Raw genomic sequence first — 18,923 nt, forward strand, 5'->3', positions numbered from 1 at the left:
TCACACTTGGGAAATGGGGAATTCCACACAGTAATACTTCAAGTCTTGCCCCCCACACACCCTGTCTGCTGAGCTCACTTCCTGCTGTAGACTCTGACAACAGGAAGTAGGTAAGTATCAGCAGGCATAATGAAGGGGCGTCATCCAGGTGAGAAGCTGATTAATTGTCCCTTACAGTATAGAGGGAAGGAACGTTTCATAAATCAAAATACACTGTCATCATAAGCCATTATCGCCACCATGTGGCGAATGCATGAAGAATAATTTCCAAACTGAACTAGCAAAGCAACTTCAGGATAGTATTTAGAAGGAAGGTTCAAACAAAACCGCCAAAAAAGACATTAAGAATCATACAAGTAAAAAACAAATCTAGTAGAAGAAGCGCAAAGCAAATGAAGAAAATGCAACACCATGTTTCAGCTGACACTTTTATTCTTTCTGTTTTCAGACAATGACAGAACAGAAAACTCTTGTTACTTGAAAGAAGCCAATCAGGTGAACACCTCAGGTGGACAAACAGGTAGGAGACTTTCAGAACCAGGATAAATGATAGCTGAGGTCAAACAAAACAGTAAATTTGTGCTCTGTATGGTCTTTGCTGGCAAACGTTACAATAATTTAGAGCATCATTTAACATTTACTTCATCAGAGCTACTTTTGATTCAACATTCAGAGGTTATATAGGTGTAATAATCAATTAATTAAGAAATGATTATAGCTGGACACAAAAATGAAGATACCGCATGGCGCAACTGTGTGATGCAACATACATATGGATGAGGCATTGCACTGAACATTTTCAGATTAGAAAGGTGCACAATATACCTTTTGCGTAAGACTGGCCACATATCATATTTATTACACACATTAATTAAGCCTTCGATGTTAGCAGTCACAACAACACCTTATCAGTGCACTTGGTTACCTTCACCTAAAGGTGGAGTATAGGCAACTTCACAATGTTATGATTCACATTTATTTCACAGATTAACTAAAGCTGGTTTACTTCCATTTCCATCCAAGAAAGGAAACCAATTTAACACTGCAAGCGAGCAGAATGATGCAACAAAATTAAATTTCTCCTAATTAAATTGACATCAACAAACAAGCAGCACTGTGCGATTGCATTATAAACCATTTTGTTGATCATAATGGAACAATATACTTTTGTTGAAATGCACTGCTACTTTGCAGCATATACTTTGTGGGGGGAAAGAAATCACAAATTTCACAGAACAAAACTAATTAAAACAGCTCAAGGACTGATTCTTCTGCTTTCAAAAAACACCTACATATATTTAAGGGTTTTATCTATTAGCGCTAACAAATTAAAATGGCTTAGTGAAAATAAACTAAAAACAACTAATATGACAAAAACATAAAATTGCGAAAGCATGATTTTAAAGTTTCAAATCAACTAAACTTTTGTTTTTTAAATCATATTTAATGACCTAAACCATGGACTAACATTCATCTTTTTAACAAGGTATAATATTCTGGCCATGCTTCTCAAGAGGATTTTTATGGGAGAGCCTATAGCACTTAAGATAATTGAAAGTTTAAACGTTGAAGGTCTTTGGAATTGCTGCAAGGCAGAAACCTAAAGGCTGCACAGAATACTGTGAACTAGACGGACTCTTCAATCAGACGGAACTCTCAGAATGTGACTAAATCTTTAACATTATTACACTTCAGCTGCCATCTTCATATGAAGAAATTAAGGGGGCGCTTTACAGTGAATATGGTTTCAAATATACACAAGCAAATTGGTCTTGGGCTGGTAGTGAAAAACCATTTCACTCAAGATAACTTTCAAGTATTGTTGTTTCTTTTCTTTTTTTTAATGGCCTCACAAAAAAAGAAAATAAAATTATAATAAACCAGCACCGTTGGTTTTCTATTTAAGAGTGATGCTCACAAAAACACCCAGGATCAAATTTTACCCAAAAAGCAAAAGAAAACAAAGGAAATTATATTTTGCATTAAAAAACAAAGCCTATTTTGATGACAATTAACATTATTGCATTAATATCACTTTTTTCCCCACATTATTTTTAATGATGATTAATATAATTAAACTTATTTCATACTGTATATTTTTTATTACCATGATTACCATATGTTTTAATCACCATAAATTATAATCTCTAACACAAATCAATCCATTATGTATAAATACTTTACACCCCCCCTCCCCCCTTTTTTTTGCATTATGATAATTGGGGGAAATTGGTTCAAGTCAAATGAAAAACATTTGTTTAGTCCAAAACAGGCTTCATTTATTTCATGCAAAATATACTTTCTTTAGAATTTTGAGATGAAATATGACCTGCACAAGTCCTTGATAAGATTTAGAGAGATTCACCCTTAGTTTGCTTTTAAAATTATAACCTTAGCACAACATCTCATTAAATGTTCTTCTAAGAAACCACTGTGGACTTCACAAAAAAATCCATAATTAAAAAAAAAACATATATAAGACATGAAGCATGTTATCTCTGCCATTGCTGAGGTTCCTTCTGCTCTATCCATCTTTAAAGTGAGAGAAGAGCAGGCGGATCGTGTTAAGACAGGAAGAGGCCAGATTGCGCAGCTGAAGTGCCGTTACTGGCTCAGCCCAGACTTCTGCTGCACCGGGACGGGAAGGGAAGGGGAGCGCAGAGCAGCCATTACTTTTTTAGTGATTGTAAAAAGTTCCAAAGGTCTTTGATCACCTGCAAGAAAACAAATGGGGGGGGGGGGAGAGGAGGGGGAAAAGGATGAGTTGGTGAAGCTGGAACGGAGTTTCTCTGATGTAGCGACTCATTTGGATGCTTAATAATTAGAGCCGTGTGAGTCAGTTTGGATGAAAAGCTCCACATTAGCGGTGTGTCTGGGGTATAACTACAGCACCGAGTCCAGAGGAAGGGGGTGCAGTCGTTGTACATACCAGAGGGTATGACTAGTGCCTCTCTCTGACAAAGACATGTCTCACACCTCTTTGCCTGCTGTGCTCCCAAAGCCGTTTTGCTTGAAAACACACTCTCTCACACACACACACACACATGCTCCACCCGTTGTACATCTGAGAGGACACCTGCGCTGCTAAGTCTGACACGCTCCAGCCTTGTTTCTAGAACAGACTCACAGGGCGCAATGCATCAAATAGCTCATAACTCATTACCGACCAAACCACAAAAACATCTAAACTCTGTTCCAAATACATACTTTCGAAGGCAGCATCCAACTGAAATGGGACCTCAGAAGTGATCTGGAACCGTCTTCATAGGCAGCGTCACATATAAATAATGTTCCTCGAGTGAAGCGTACAGGAGACTCGACTCAATATGATGAGTATAAAAAATAAAATTGGATATAAAAAGTTTTAGGTATTCAATGAAATGTAAGTATATTTATAATCAACACGTTCAACATCGTTTGGAAAAGCTGTTTCTTCTGTCTTCCCATGTTTATGAATATTGGTTGATATATCGACTAGGTTTAATATTAGAGAGCAAACAAATGAAAATGGGAGAAAATGGGAGCTTCTGTGCTCCTGACACTCATCAGCCAAGCAGAAAAGCAAATGCTGATCATTTATAATAAGGGGAAACATTGGGCAATAAGGTTTTGTGCTTATAGGACAATAATAAGTGTTGGACAAGGGACTTCTACTTTGACAGTGCTGAGAACCATGTGCCTGAGTGCAGTCCTGTCTAATAATTCAAAGACAAATGCTAAAATTCTTATATACTGCAATATACTGCATTCAACAGACACATACTTTAATACTGAACACCGTTGATCTATCTAATAAACATTTAATGCCACAAACCCCGCAACAGAATCCAGCTGTTAGGTCTCCTTTATTCATGTTTTTCATCAGCTTCTTGATTTGTGGAAAATACTACAGTATAATAGGATTACAGAATCAAGAAGTTGCTATGTAAAGCACAAATCTGTCTATTTTACAGATGCATTCTTTATTACATTTTCAAACATATTTCTAATTACATTTGCTTCCCAATTAAAATAAATAAAGAAACTGTTATGCATATTTAAATTCAATAGTGTGATTTGCTATAGACCTATATCCGCTATGAAACTGATATTGGCTATCAAAAGAAATCCATATCAGTTGACAACTATCTACAATACTTTTTAAAATGCTGTCTAGATATGCAGCGCACTAAGTTTTGGAACAGCAGATACTGGGACCATAAAGCAGGAGAATGTAAATGCAAAAGAAAACCAATTTCCACTGCTTTAATGCCATAAAACAAATAATGACATGATGTAGTACTTGTATAACATATAAACTGATTGGTATGGCTAATGAAAAAAGTGTCATGTGTTTTAATGTGTGTTCCTGCAGCTCAAAAAGCAGACACAGACAAGTCGCTTTGGATAAAAGTGTCTGCCAAATGAATTAATTTTAATTTAAATTATGCTTAAATGCATAAAAATAAGATCACAAAGAAAAAATATTAGGGTACAATGAGACCTGGATGTGTTTTTGTAAGATCCACCCCGTTGGTACCACTAACACACACAGACATTTGGATTCTCTCGTGTGTAATTCATCCTGACAAAAGAGGAGCTTCAGCCGACATGATAGTGCACTTTAGTTAAGAGAGATTTTTCTCTTTTGAGCCAAACGTGGCCATTTGTGAGGGCTGCTTTAGACTACTGCAATATTTCAGGTCAACACCCAGCCTGACACATACGAATGCAAAAAAAAAAAAGCTCTAGACTAAAAGAGACAGCGAGAGAGGAATGAGTGAAGGAGGGAATTAAATCACAGCTAAAGATGTCAGGCATGACAGCTCCCTCCTGAGAGCGGCAGGAAGATCTCAGTATGCCACCCCCATCCGATCCACGAAAACAGAAGATGCTTAGGCCTAAAATATACACCTATATTGGCACAAATATTTCAAGGTAACCATATCATCCTCTTATAGTAGGGTTATTATAAGTAACTGATGGTATATTTACCTAACAATGATGTGTGAATTTTGTTTGCCTTTTTGAAAGGTTTCACATACAACACCCGTTCACACAGATCCACGGAACTGACTAAAAATGATGTATTATACATGCCAGGCCAGTAGTTGGCGATGTATAGGTATGCTTGCGCAGAAACACATAATATGCATGTACATAACCTCACCATTTTCACAAATTTGCAGTTTTGTAATTTACACAGAAACAATTACAGTATTGTTTTTAAAAACATGCACTTTGAAACCCATTTTGAAGAGTTCGCATTTTCAGGTCTACAGACCGCTGTTGTTGTCTAAATAAGCAGTCAAAACGATGAAAAAACAAAAGGTTCCCTTTTTAGTTTGTGTAAGTGGGCACTAAACCTAAACCATAAAAACTAAATTTTCATTACTTGAAATAATAAAGTAAAAAATTTAAAACTAAAATAATAATAAAATAAAACTTACTTGTATGGTTTATTTAGTTTGATGTACAAAAATTAATAAAACTGAAATAAAAATTAACAAAATATACTGACAATTTAAATTAATAAAAATGATAGAGACAACTAAATTACTAAAACTTTAACTAAAACTAAAATGAAAACAAAAAGCATAAAATATTAACTAATTCCTGAAATAAAATAAAAAATATATAAATATATATTTTTTATTTTAGCTAGTTGCCAAGTTAACATTTGCTATTTATCTTGAAGTATTCAAATAATTAACACTAAGAAAAAAAAAAAAAAAAAAAATATATATATATATATAAAATAAAAACTAGATTAGTATCTCAGTGATACTGAAACAACACTGCCTTGGGGTTTGTTACTTTCCAGCAATGCAAGAACACGTATAACTATGTTGAACTGGACATAGTAAAGTTTCCCTTTGCATAATAGAGTACATTTCAAGCCTGATGCTTTTGTATCTCTTCACCGGCTGAGGAATGTCTCATCTTCTGAGCTGAAGGGTCTTAATCTTTTAAGTGGACATTTCTTACATAAAAGACCTCTTAGAAGTGTTGATAAATTTTGTCAGGGCCATACAAGCTTTTTACGCAACCTGCGGACACTAGAAATACTCCAGCCTGAGGGTGACAGTGCTTTATGAAAGCAGCGATACTCACTTGTTTATCAGAGATCTTGAAAGAGCTTCTAGCGTAGTTCTCAAACTTCTGTTCCGTCTTTGGAAGTGGCTTCCCCTGTTTCAGAGAAACATATTTTTGCAGAAATGAAATGGCCTTTTTTCATCACTTGTGTCTCTCTCCTAAGTGTTGAGATCATCCTGACTTGAAGCCAGAGCACTGCTGCCGTGATGAACAGGGTGAGTCGTTGGGTGTTGGACGCACTTCAGTGAACTCACATTTTTTGTGGCCTTTACAGTAATTCTAGTTCCCCTTATCTACAGCAGACCGAATGAAATCACATGGACACAAATCATCATATCTGCTCAACACAATCTATCTGTCGTATCCTTCCAGTTTTAAACTAGGTATTACGGCAGAACATACTATTCATCTCGCTCTTCTGTTTCTGGCGTTTTTAAGAAGTGTACAACTAGCGTAGAGATGTCTATAAGGAATGTTTTATCAACCTGCTGTTGATTGTCACAGACAATAGTTGACTAGTCCCCAAGTATGTGCACTACAGTTCAAAAGCTGAAGGTCAGTAAGATTTTTTTTTTAAACAAATTAATACTTCCATTCAGCAAGGATACATTTAATTGACCAAAAGTGACAGTAAAGACATTTATAACCTTACCAAGATATCTTCACTAACAAAATTTTGGAATCAGATTCTAATGATTTTCAATGGAGTCTCTTGTGCTCATCACGGCTGTGTTTATTTGATCAAAAAACAAACAAACAAACAAACTTTTTATTTTGTGAAACATTTTTTGCAATTTCTAATATTGGTTTCCTCTTTTAATATACTTTAAAATATAATTTATTTCTGTGACACAGAGCTGAATTTCCAGTATCGTTACTCCAGTCTTCAGTGTCACATGATCCTTCAGAAATCATTCTAATATGCTAATTTATTATCAGTGTTGAGACTGTTGTGCTGCTTAATATTTTCTTTGAACCTGTGATAATTTTTCTTTGATTCTTTAATAAATAAAAAGTTAAAAAGAACAGCATTTATTCAAAATAATGATAATCAAAATAAAAAAAAGAAACAGCATTTATTCAAAAAACGATCACTTTACTATCACTTTTTATCCTTGCTGAATATAAGTATTAATTTCTTTACACACATACAAAAAAAGGAAGAAAACATTTACTTATTAACCTTTTATTTATCAAAGAAAAGCATCACAGGTCCCCAAAAAATTAAGCAGCACAACTTTCCAACATTGATAATAAATCAGCATATAAGAATAATTTCTGAAGGATCATGTGACACTGAAGACTGGAGTAATGATACTGAAAATTCAGCTTTGCTTCACAGAAATAACTTCTATTTTAAAGTATATATGTATATGTATATATATATATATATATATGCATATTTATGTGTGTGTATATATATATATATATATATATATATATATATATAAAACTTATTTAAATATATTTTTCCCCTACATTTTTGATCAAACAGATACAACCTTGATGAGTATTAGAAACTTCTTTAAAAAAATATATATATCTTACTGATCCCAAACGTTTAAACGTTAGTGTATTTCAAAAAAATGCTCTTCTTTCGATCTTCCTATTCATCAAAAATTCTGAAAAAAATTTAAAATAAAAATTTTAATTTTTCGTAATCAATAATAAGTCACAAAAAGATTAAGCAGCAAAACTGTTTTCAACATTGATAATAATAAAAAATGTTTCTGAGCAGAAATCAGCATATTAAAATGATTTCTGAAGGATCATGTGACACTGAAGACTGGAGTAATGATGCTGAAAATTCAGCTTTGCATCACAGGAATAAACTACATTTTAATATATATTCAAATATAAATACATTTTTTACATTTGAATAATTTCACAATATTACTTTTTACGGTATTTTGATCAAATAAATGCATCTTTGGTGAGCATCCTTGGTCTTTAAACACAAAATTTCTTTCAAAAACAAAAAATATTTGTACCAACCCCAAACTTTTGAACAATAATGTAGGTGCTGATGAGACAAGAGAGTTTTGCATATATTTATTATAGACTCATAGTTTATACAATGTGTAGTTTGTTTTGACAAACTGAACAGTGAATGACAGCATATCACACATGCAGGAAAATCACATTATGAAAAAAGCATCTCACTGCGTGCAGTGTTTGCATGCAGTCATTTAACATTTAAAGGATCAGTACTGGTTTCAAAAAATAGCAATGTAATGAGAGACTCACAAAGATCAGGAGGCTATTATGGATCTGAGGATGTGAGGATGAAGAGGGTTAGTGGTAAGGGGTGCATTTAGGAACTGATTGAGGAAGTGAGCAGGTGGACTCAGAAAGACTGGATAATCCTGCATATGATGATGTAATATGTCCCCCTCCGGCCTTTAACTCAGACACCTCATTAACATTTGACCACCTCATCATCTGCTAAGTCGGCGTACTTATTGCTGTTAACACACAGCATGTGTGTGTGTGTTTGTTTGTATGTATGTATGTATGTCAGGGCTAAAGCATGTGTGTGATTACAGAAAAGAAATGCATTCACATGTAGCAGAGAGACAAACATCAATGTGAAAGGGAATATGTACCTCTTTAGCTGCTGATGAAAGTTTGCTTTTGACCTCGCTCAGGTTGGGAGTGCTGGGAGACTTCCCAGAAGGCCCTGCTGCAGACTTGTCTTTTACTTTCTGTGGTGTCTGAAACAAGAAAAATGCAAATTCTTTGAATCTAGAAAAGTCCAAGTTAACCTTTATTTATATAGCGCTTTATACGATACAAGTAGTTTGACAGGAGTTCACATTAGTTAAGAGGAAACTTCATCAAATATGAGACAAATCCTAATTCTGCTGTTCAATTTTGATTCAGTTAAGTTCAATAACATTGCTGATGTATGAAAAATTAAATTCAGTACAAAGCACCTCAGCTCAAGTTCTGTTTTCATCTAATAGCATCAGATTTCACACATCATGCTAGATACTGACAACAAAAGGCCATGTACAGTCAAAAATGTTTATTCTCATTCATACACACCATCAGGCTCCTTGACCCATTTAGCCTTAATAACCAGCGACCTAGTCTGGCCCACAGACCTCTGCATTAATGACAACACCCTTTGACAAATTTGGAAGTGGTACAAATGATCCTTTTATTGCTTCCATGCAGGAGAAGACAAGCCCAAAGCTCTTATATGTGGCAGGGGGACGGGACGCTCAGCCAAGAGAAGGAATAAATGACTTGTTTTTCAGTGACAAGACTATCATTTCCAGAAACATTCATGTTAAACAGAGATCAATAACTTAATGTATCAGCACCATTAAAATGATTACACACTGTGGCCACAAAAACACTTTTAAACTATATTAATGACCATTAATATAACCAAGGAGGATAACCAATGAAGGACCCTGCAGGTTTTCAGACATAACTTCACTTTTCAGAGTCATGTTTGCATTTAACTAACTTTTTTGTAAGAAACTGGTTTCAGAACCCCACAACATCAAATTTAATGAATGACTACAAATCCAAGTGAGCTTTAGAGATAAGTGAATATTAACTGGCTACAGTGCTTATTTCTCAGTAAAAATTGAATCATAAAAGGAAAAAGAAAGGAAATGTGTCCAATGCCATTTTTATCTTTTCCATCACAGAAATCAGAATATTGGATGCATTCCTCCACCTTACAATGCACTCAAAAATGTTTAAGAAAATATGTATGAGTTGCATTTAAATTTTCATCCATTTGGATTACAGTTTTAAACTTTGTGATGCTTATTTGTAATCATACATAAATTAAACTGTTGAGAATCAGGTCAGATTTTTTTTTTTTTAATACATACACAATAACATGGTTTATACAATTAACCCCAATAAAAAAAAAAAAATAAAAAAAAAACTTTTTAATCTCATACATTTTAACTAAATCTCGCTTTTTCCATAAATACATTTTAGCCATATTTTAAGGATGCTAACTGTAAATGTAATTGCTTTTACAATTAAAGGGTTAGTTCACCCCAAAATGAAAATACATCCAATAACAACTCAAAATAATATAGTTCAGAACGGAGAAGGGAGGTCTTACAGGTTTGGAACAACATGAGGGTGAGTAATTAATGACAGAATTTTCATTTTGGGGTGAACTAACCCTTTAACAGATTAATGCTGATTCTGAGTTTAAATATGCTTATTTAAAGGTGCTGAATTTAAGTTTTTGACTCTACTAAAGCATAAAAATACCATAATATGTTTGCAGATATTTAAGAAACATGCTAAGTTAACATACTTGTTTATGTGAAAACAATGCTACAGTCAGTAATTCATCTTAAAAATGTGTGTTCCGGGCCAGAATGTCACCATCTCTCAGGACCTGAAGTGGGACAATCACATTGACTCCATTGTTAAAAAGGCCCAACAAAGGTTGTACTTCCTTCGCCAGCTGAGGAAGTTTAACCTGCCACAGGAGCTGCTGAAACAGTTCTACTCAGCCGTCATTGAGTCTGTCCTGTGTACTTCAATAACTGTGTGGTTTGGTTCAGCTACAAAATCAGACATCAGAAGACTACACAGAATGGTTCGGACTGCTGAAAGGATTATTGGTACTCCCCTGCCCACCCTTCAAGAACTGTATACATCCAGAGTGAGGAAAAGGGCTCAGAAAATCACTCTGGATCCCTCACACCCAAGTTACCCCATCTTTGAACTTTTGCCATCTGGCCGGCGCTTCAGAGCCGCAAATACCAGGACAGTCAGGCACAAGAACAGTTTCTTCCCCCAGGCAATCTACCTCATGAAACAGTTAAATGTTCCCCACTTATACAATAAAAATGTGCAATATCCTTATATTTATTTGTTACCCCTTCATCCTAGTACATCCCTGCATCTTACTCAATCCAATTCCATTATCATTTATAGCACAATTGTTTATACAGTTATTTATATCTGCAAAGGTTTTTTATTTGTTATTTTTTGACTGTGTGTTGTTGTCTTTTGTGTACTGGAAGCTTATGTCACTAAAAAAAAAACCTTATACTCTCAACAATACTTGCCAATTTAATTAAAAAACATAACAATTGTTTTGGTTTGTGAAACCTGCCCACTGCCAGATTACCCAATTGTATTCTGTCACCACGGGTTGCCAGTTGGCGGAAAACACAGCGTATTTCATTCATTCATCGTCAAGTGCGCTTGTTCCTGTTTGTGTCGTCAATCTGGCAACCTGCGTGTGCATCAAGTCTGAGGAGGAGAGCCCGGGTGAAAAAAACCCTCTCCAATATTTTGAATTTGGACTGCAATACCTAGTTCAACCACTCGGTGTTAATCCTACATACAGCACATTTAAATAAAATATATGCAAATTATTAATATAATGGAATAATTAATATAATAAACTATGCCATGAATTTTGCCTGTTTCTTACCCGTTTCATTTATGACTGATTGGCTAATATGCATCATATTAAGGTTATTTGTTTGTTCATGTCAATGCATTCCAAATGGATGGAAATTTTATGTGCAATTTATATATATATAACTAGATATTTAGTATCTTCTTTTAATAACTTTTTAAAAAAAGAATAGATATAGGCTGGTTATGAGTGAACCTAAAATTACCCTGTCAATGATTGTACACGTTTAGGATTTAAAACATAAATCTAAATTTAGGCTGGTTATGAGTGTCCCTGTGAATGCTTTTTCAGGTTTTGGACACAGTTCGTGTTTGAAGTCAGTTTACCTCAAGTACACACAGGTGCTGTAGCAGATGCTAGAAGCGTCTCCTGTGACCGCTTGTGATCATGTTTAGGAGGGCGGATCTCTGATTTCGTGACTACATCGGATGGTAATTTTCTTTCAAGGCCAGGAAAGTTTACCAGGTGTAAACAGTGTCTGCGTTGGTGCTTTGAAAGTAAAATGTTTACGTGCTCTCTGATACTCTGTCATAGTAAAGAAGGTCTGAGAGATTGTGAGGGCAAATGTCTGTATTATTACAGCTTCACTAAAGAATCTGGTGTCCACCCTCTAAAAGAGCGGGTCTGTTTCTGTGTGTGCTTATTGGGCACAGGTGTGTGTCCAGCTTTCAGCAGAGAGACACAATCCCTCTGCAGACTGATATAAGCTCTCTCTCTCTCTCTCAGACACAGACACACACACACTGGCCTGTCCATGCATGCACCCCAGCCAGGAATCCACACTGATTGTAGGGTTATACTGATGGACAGAGACTTGTTTTACACAGTAAGTGAAAAAAATGGAACTAGAAGGAAGAAATGGAGATGTAAAGCATGAAGACGTCTGGCATATGTGAATATATGACTGCTTCAAATGACCTCAGTGCCCTTTAAAGTGAACCCAACTGAGACCATCTTGAGACGTGGTGTGATTATTACGTTTATTATCTATTCTTTTTTTAAAAAGTTATTAAAAGAAGATACTAAATATCTAGTTATATATATATAAATATATATATATATATATATATATATATATATATATATATATATATATATATATATATATATATATATATATATATAAATACTTTTTATGGCCTCAGGAAGTGTAACAAATGGGAGCTGAATTAGCTGCATTCATTATCATAGACTAAAACAAACAAACAATAATATATATATATTATTATATAATAAAACTGAAATAAACCTAAAATATAAACATTAGATAAACAACTTGAATTTATAAATTAGAGTGAAAATTAGTTTATTGCCTTGGAAACTAATATTAATAAAACTGAAATAAACAAGAGCTATATATATATATATATATATATATATATATATATATATATAAATGAAAAGAAAAAATATAAAAATGAAAGCTAATTCTACAATTATATATGAACAAATATATGAACGAACACTACAATAGTATATAAATCATTCTAAAATAACACTATACACACCCACATACAAACATTTTAAACATTTAAAAAGTGCAGTGTGAAGACAAAAAGAACACAGAATTATATTTAAAAACCATTTCAAAAAAAAACAAAAACAAAAAAAAACAAAGCATCTCTAGATGTATCTTTGTGTACCAGTTCAGCTTCAAGGCGAACAGGTAAACATCCCTCAAGAATCCTCCAGAACATTTGGTCCTGCTAGATGAAAGAAGAACGTGGACATAACACAAGAGGAACATAAAGTAACGGACAATGTCTTCTAGTCTTTCTTTGTAAGAACAAAATAAATAATCCCCTTTTCCTCTGTAGTGATTGACGAGCATGCGATAGATCAAAAGGTATCAGATTAAAGGACAAATGCACTCACAACACACACATAAACACACACACACACACACACACACTGGCAGAAGGCCAGAGAGGCCCGGTGTGGTGCAGTCATTATATAGCAGGGCGTTTTTGTGTGTTGGGAGAGGACAGCTGTAGAGTCAAGACAGCTGACAGACAGAGAGTGCAGCGAGCTTTTTAATCTACGCCAGACACTGATTACAGATGCCAGGGGACGGCACTTAATCATTAGCACGCTAGCATTTGATGTAATCAGCTGTCCTCAATACACACAAACACAAACGCGACTCCACTGAGCCATAATCGAGCGTGTAACTTCAAAACTTTACTGACCTTTAACAACCAGGGACATTACGAATGATCGTTTCGCAGCTCTATTGCACTAATGCAGTTTTTATGTATGTTAGGACAGGTAACTGTCTCAGCTGCCTATTAGGAATTGATTTTACAAGTGTCCAGACAGCTGTCTTCTCAGGCTCTTCTCGGCATCTACTCTCAAATACTTGCATGCTCTGGCAGATTTTTGACTAAGTGCATAACTCAGTTAACAACCACTTCATTTTCTCATTCTGATTGAAATATAATGATTATATTTTATGGCATAGGGAATGAATTAACTGATAAAATGTATACCTTCAACTGGTGCTCAAAAGTCTGGAATTATTCATTTTTTTATATCTTTTTCAAAGAACTGTCTTTTTCTCACCAAGGCTGCATTTATTTGATTAAAAAATAAAAAAAAAATTATTAATATTATAAAAAACTATAACCATCATAAACAACATCCCACTATTCTAATACACATTAAAAAGTAATTTATTCCTGTGATGCAAAGCTAGAATTTTCAGCATCATTATTCCAGTCTTCTGTGTCACATGATCCTTCAGAAAAAAACAAAATATTCCTATTTGCTGCCTTTTTTTTTTTTTTGTTATCAATGTTAAAAACAGTTTCATATTTTTATGGAAACCATGATACAATTTTTAAGGATTTTTGGATTGATAAATTCTTACGAATAATTTATGTGAAACAGAGATCTTTTGTAACATTATAAACATTTTTACTGTCACTTTTAATCAATTTAATGCATCCTTGCTGAATAAAAGTTTTTTTGTTTTTTTTTTAACTACTAACTCCAAAATGTAGAACTCATTTTAAATGTCACAAATTTAATCAACATCTGTTCATAGACCACAATTCACTTTTTAACACAGGTGAATCTGAAATTAGACAAAGTGAATAATACAAATGTGCATAAAACGGCCAGAAATTAGCCATAAGAAAGATTCAGAGATTCTATTTGGAGGATGCCTTTATCACAAGATGCTCAGTGCGCAGTCTGTTTGCGTTGCAGCTGAGGCTGACTTACATAAAACTAACTGGACTTTAGGCATGAATTTTCTTGTATAGTTTATGACAGCGCACATGCCATTCACAGATGAAGGCATCTTACAGTTCCATACTATTGTACTTAACTTGTTTCTACACGCAAATACAGTCTTACAGAGCATTCCACAACTGCTAGTGCATGTCAGTGTGAAATGCAAGCAATTTTTCTTTATGCATTCATACAGATATACAGTTCTCTGTTGGGAGAATGCTAATTGTTAAGCAATGCAGCGTCTGCCATGCTCTAATGACAGAGCACTCTGTTTCCGCTCGCCTCATGGCCTGCAGGGACACCTAACACCAAGCCCTAATGATTTCTAATGGCAGAGGAGTGGCCACCGGAAACAAGGGTGCAGAGAAGGACAAGTAGGAGTGTCCCAACCGGAAGCAGAAGTGTAAAAAGTGCCAGAGTTTGTGAAAGATGGGAGGATGTCTACTTGACTGTCTAATCTCGTCAGATGTTTTAACAACCATGTCTTCCACCACAACATGGCCATTATGGAATTAGCCAAATGTGGGTGCACACACACACACACACACACAGCCCCAGGGGTGTTTCTATAAAAGTAGGTAATTAGTGCTCCTCACGTCAGGCATCTAAGATGCTAATAACATGCTTACTGAGTCTTACATTGTTAGGTCAAGTGAACTGCCAACGGGAACGATGGGAAACTCATTTTGACATTGTTAAAGGATGTTTCACACATTGTGTGGGTGCTTACGTGTTAAAGGTGGTCCGGGTTTGAATGCCAAGATCAAAGGTCACCCTGTAAAGGTTTAAACCTGTCCTACATGGGTGTGTTCCAGGGGTCAGAGGTCGGACAAATTTAAATTTAAAGTGGTGAAAGTTCAGTCTCGACTTTGTTTGTCACCTGCAAAAAAACTTGCCCACTTAGGTAATTGGTCATCTGGTTTGTGAAATTGCTTTGGGATGTGTGAAAGGCAATGCATGATGGACATTTTTGAGCATATTTAAATCCGGTAATTCCTCAAGCACTCAATAGAGCGCAACAGTGACTGCCCATTTTTTAATTGTCATTGGTTTGATTTTTTCCTACATTAATTCACTCCATAAAGACAACTGTTTTTAGAGCTCTGTGATGAATTACAACACAGAAACATTTCATTTGATGTAAAAAAGTATTTGACAAAGCTGTGTCCTTTTATAATGTCGTGGACTTCCCTCATGGAACACTGCGAACAATGTAATCAAATCAGAAATTGCAGTAAAAGTCACTTAAAAAAAAAAACTAAAATATCACATTGCATAAGTATTCAGACTTTAAACTTGGTCCTTACTGATATTTTAGTATCTCTGACATACTATATTTTTTTGATAATAATTTGAATAAAATTTTTATATTTTGTATTTTCACTTTTAAGTTAAAATTTTCATTTTTGTTAGTTACTTTTTAAATGTCTATTTACTATATATGCATTGTGTTAGTACTAAAACTAAAATTAAAAACTAATAAATAAAAATTATTTAAAACCATATAGATTTTTATTTATTAGTTTTAGTTATTTAAGTACTTAAAATTTATGCCTTGGAAACTAGAAAAAGTAAGTTTACTTTTTTTGTACTTTTATTTCAGTTAAATGGGTCATATGATGCAATTTAAATTTTTCCTTTCTCTTTGGAGTGTTACAAGCTCTTGGTGCATAAAGAAGATCTGTAAAGTTGCAAAGACTAAAGTCTCAAATCCAAAGAGATATTCTTTATGAAAGTTAAGACAATGTGGGAAGCTTTGCATAACGCCGCCCAAATGTTCACGCAAAGAAAGAAGGTGTAACTTTATTCTTGTTGTGGAGATGCTGTGTTTCATTGTGAAAGCGAAGCTACTTTGTTTTGCCTTTCAAAAGAGGACACAACTAGAAATCAATGGTTAAGTTGTATTTACAACACTGTTGTATTCAACCCAAATATTCAGGTGTGTGCAGTGCATTTTACAGAGGACGAGGACTGTTTCCTGGAAGAGTAGCCTACAATGCCAATGTCTGTTTCTATAAAGTGGGGCAGTTACAACTTTTCAAGGACAGCCTGGCACTTCTGACTCACAGTCTGTAAGTACGTTTTCATATTTAAATGAAACGGGACAAAATTAATCTTGACAAACTATATATCATTCTAAAGATCTAAGCCTCAACCATCGACGACAGATCACTGTTTTTCAATGGAAAGCTTATAAAGAATGTATTTGCTAAATTTGTGTAAGCAGTACACATCAAAACATGAAGAATAAAGAAGCAGTACATACCAGATTCATCGTAATAGCAAGTCATAAACGCATTCACAGGTTAGCGATTGGCTTTTTGCACAAATAATACTTTCTTTTTCAACATTTTTCATATATGTTTGTGTGTTTTGTGGGGAATGTGGCTGTATCTGCATGATTACCATCTGTTTGAGCGCACATCAGCATGTTATTACTGTGTAATCACAGCTATCAATGTGAACGCCTTGAATATGAATAGAGTGTGATTATTGACTTTATAGCGCATCTGTATGATTACCATCGCTATAACTGGCCATCAGCACGACTATATGAGCATCTATCAGTGTAAATGCTGTATTTCTAGCAATCTCAGGATGTACTGTAATTGGCATACATAGTTGATTATTTTTTATTTTTATTACTCAAATTATTCTTATTGTATTTTCCTAGTGCTCAAATAAATCACTTATATGATGTCTAAGATTCTGTCTACTGTTTTATAATTGAAAAACTATGCAGTGGTATGTTTAATGACTAAAATAGTTTGTAGAAGTAGTTCAGTACATGTGGTAAATATTTTTGTTCAAGCGGATACCATTTTTCATGGTATCTTCTTCAGATTTGAAATAGAAACTTACGATACATGTGGTTTCCAACCTATTACTTTTCTAGTTTGCTCCAGGACTGATTTCATTTATTTTTATACTTTTTCAAGGCACTTCAGTGTCTATAATTTTTTATCTTTTTGAGCATTATCAACTCTGTAAAGCCCAAAGTGGGGTGCTGGCTAACATGTTAAAGAATTTGCCACTGATGATTCAAACGAGAGTTTTTAGCAGTGCAGCGTTTGTTGTTTGTCGTTTCTCTGATCACAAATGCAGACATGGTTTTATGTTTACGCAGCGTGATACGCAATGCAACGTGTAAAAACACAGTATAAGTCATTATAATCAGTAATTATGTCCCCACTGGATGCAACAATGCCTTGTTTATAATGGGTTATATTGTTTTTGTCTTGTCAAGGCATCACAGTATGGTAAGTCAGCGTTTCCCAATCCTAGTCCTCTTATCATGTACAACGTTTGCTCTGTTTGAATGTAAGTGCCCTGCGAAGTGGACATCACTGGATATTCCAGTGTATACGAGTGTATATGTTCCATTCAAAGGGCATTAAAGTGTGCGAGATGTGAATTTAAATTGTATTTATTCACAGAGGTATGTCACACTCATGTGTGTGTGTGAAGACGCTGCAGGAAGCAGCGCAGCGGAAATCCATGAATGAATGTTCGGAAGTGAAGTAAACTTCAATGGATTTCCCCTGCTCAGGGAGAAGGAAGCAATGAACATGGTGCAGGGATCATATCAATCAGAACGCAGTTCATGCACGGAGCTCACGTCTAACGAGCTGGTTATATGAATCAGGTGTGTTAACTAAGATAGCCATGCAAAATATGCAGAGCTGGGGGGCACGAGGACTGGGATTGGGAACCGCTGTGGTAAAGGGCGTAACATTTCCGTCACATGCTTGAGGCATTCGGCCAATCACAACACACTGGATAGCTGGCCAGTCAGAGTACACCTCGCTTTTCAGACCAATGAGCTTTGTAAAAATCAACACGTTTTAGAAAGGCGGGGCATAGAGGAGAAAAAATATTGTACAGTATGTGGAAAATAAGACTCAAGATTTAAGTGTGTTTTTTGAACCTTAAACCGCATAAACACATTGCATTACACCAAATACACAACATAATGTTCTTTTTATCAACGTCATATGACCCCTTTAACATTTTGTTTCAAGTAACAAAAATGTTTTTATGCTTTAGTTAGTTAATGATGATAATGCTGTTTTGATAATTACAGCCTCAAGTCTTTTTGGTTCTGATGGGACAAGCATTGCACTCCTAGATTTGGGGATTTTCTTCTATTTTCTTTCTTCTCAAAGGCTCAGTTTGGATGAACTGCCAGCTG

The 18,923-nt window shown here is 34.9% G+C and overlaps 1 protein-coding gene across 1 annotated transcript in view; it reads right to left on the reverse strand.

Annotated features, from left to right (window-relative positions):
* Positions 1-410: 410 nt before the first annotated feature.
* npm1b (nucleophosmin 1b) overlaps positions 411-18,923 on the reverse strand; it is a 28,965-nt gene continuing 10,452 nt past the window's right edge. Inside the window, exons 9-11 of the mRNA XM_042738001.1 lie at positions 8,682-8,789; positions 6,094-6,168; positions 411-2,714 (exon numbers count right to left, since the gene is read on the reverse strand). Coding sequence (XP_042593935.1) covers positions 2,670-2,714; positions 6,094-6,168; positions 8,682-8,789 — 228 coding nt within the window. The 3' untranslated portion in view covers positions 411-2,669. The remainder of the gene's footprint in view (positions 2,715-6,093; positions 6,169-8,681; positions 8,790-18,923) is intronic.

The sequence above is a fragment of the Cyprinus carpio genome, chromosome B14 (genome assembly GCF_018340385.1).
Source record: "Cyprinus carpio isolate SPL01 chromosome B14, ASM1834038v1, whole genome shotgun sequence".
Lineage (NCBI taxonomy): Eukaryota > Metazoa > Chordata > Actinopteri > Cypriniformes > Cyprinidae > Cyprinus > Cyprinus carpio.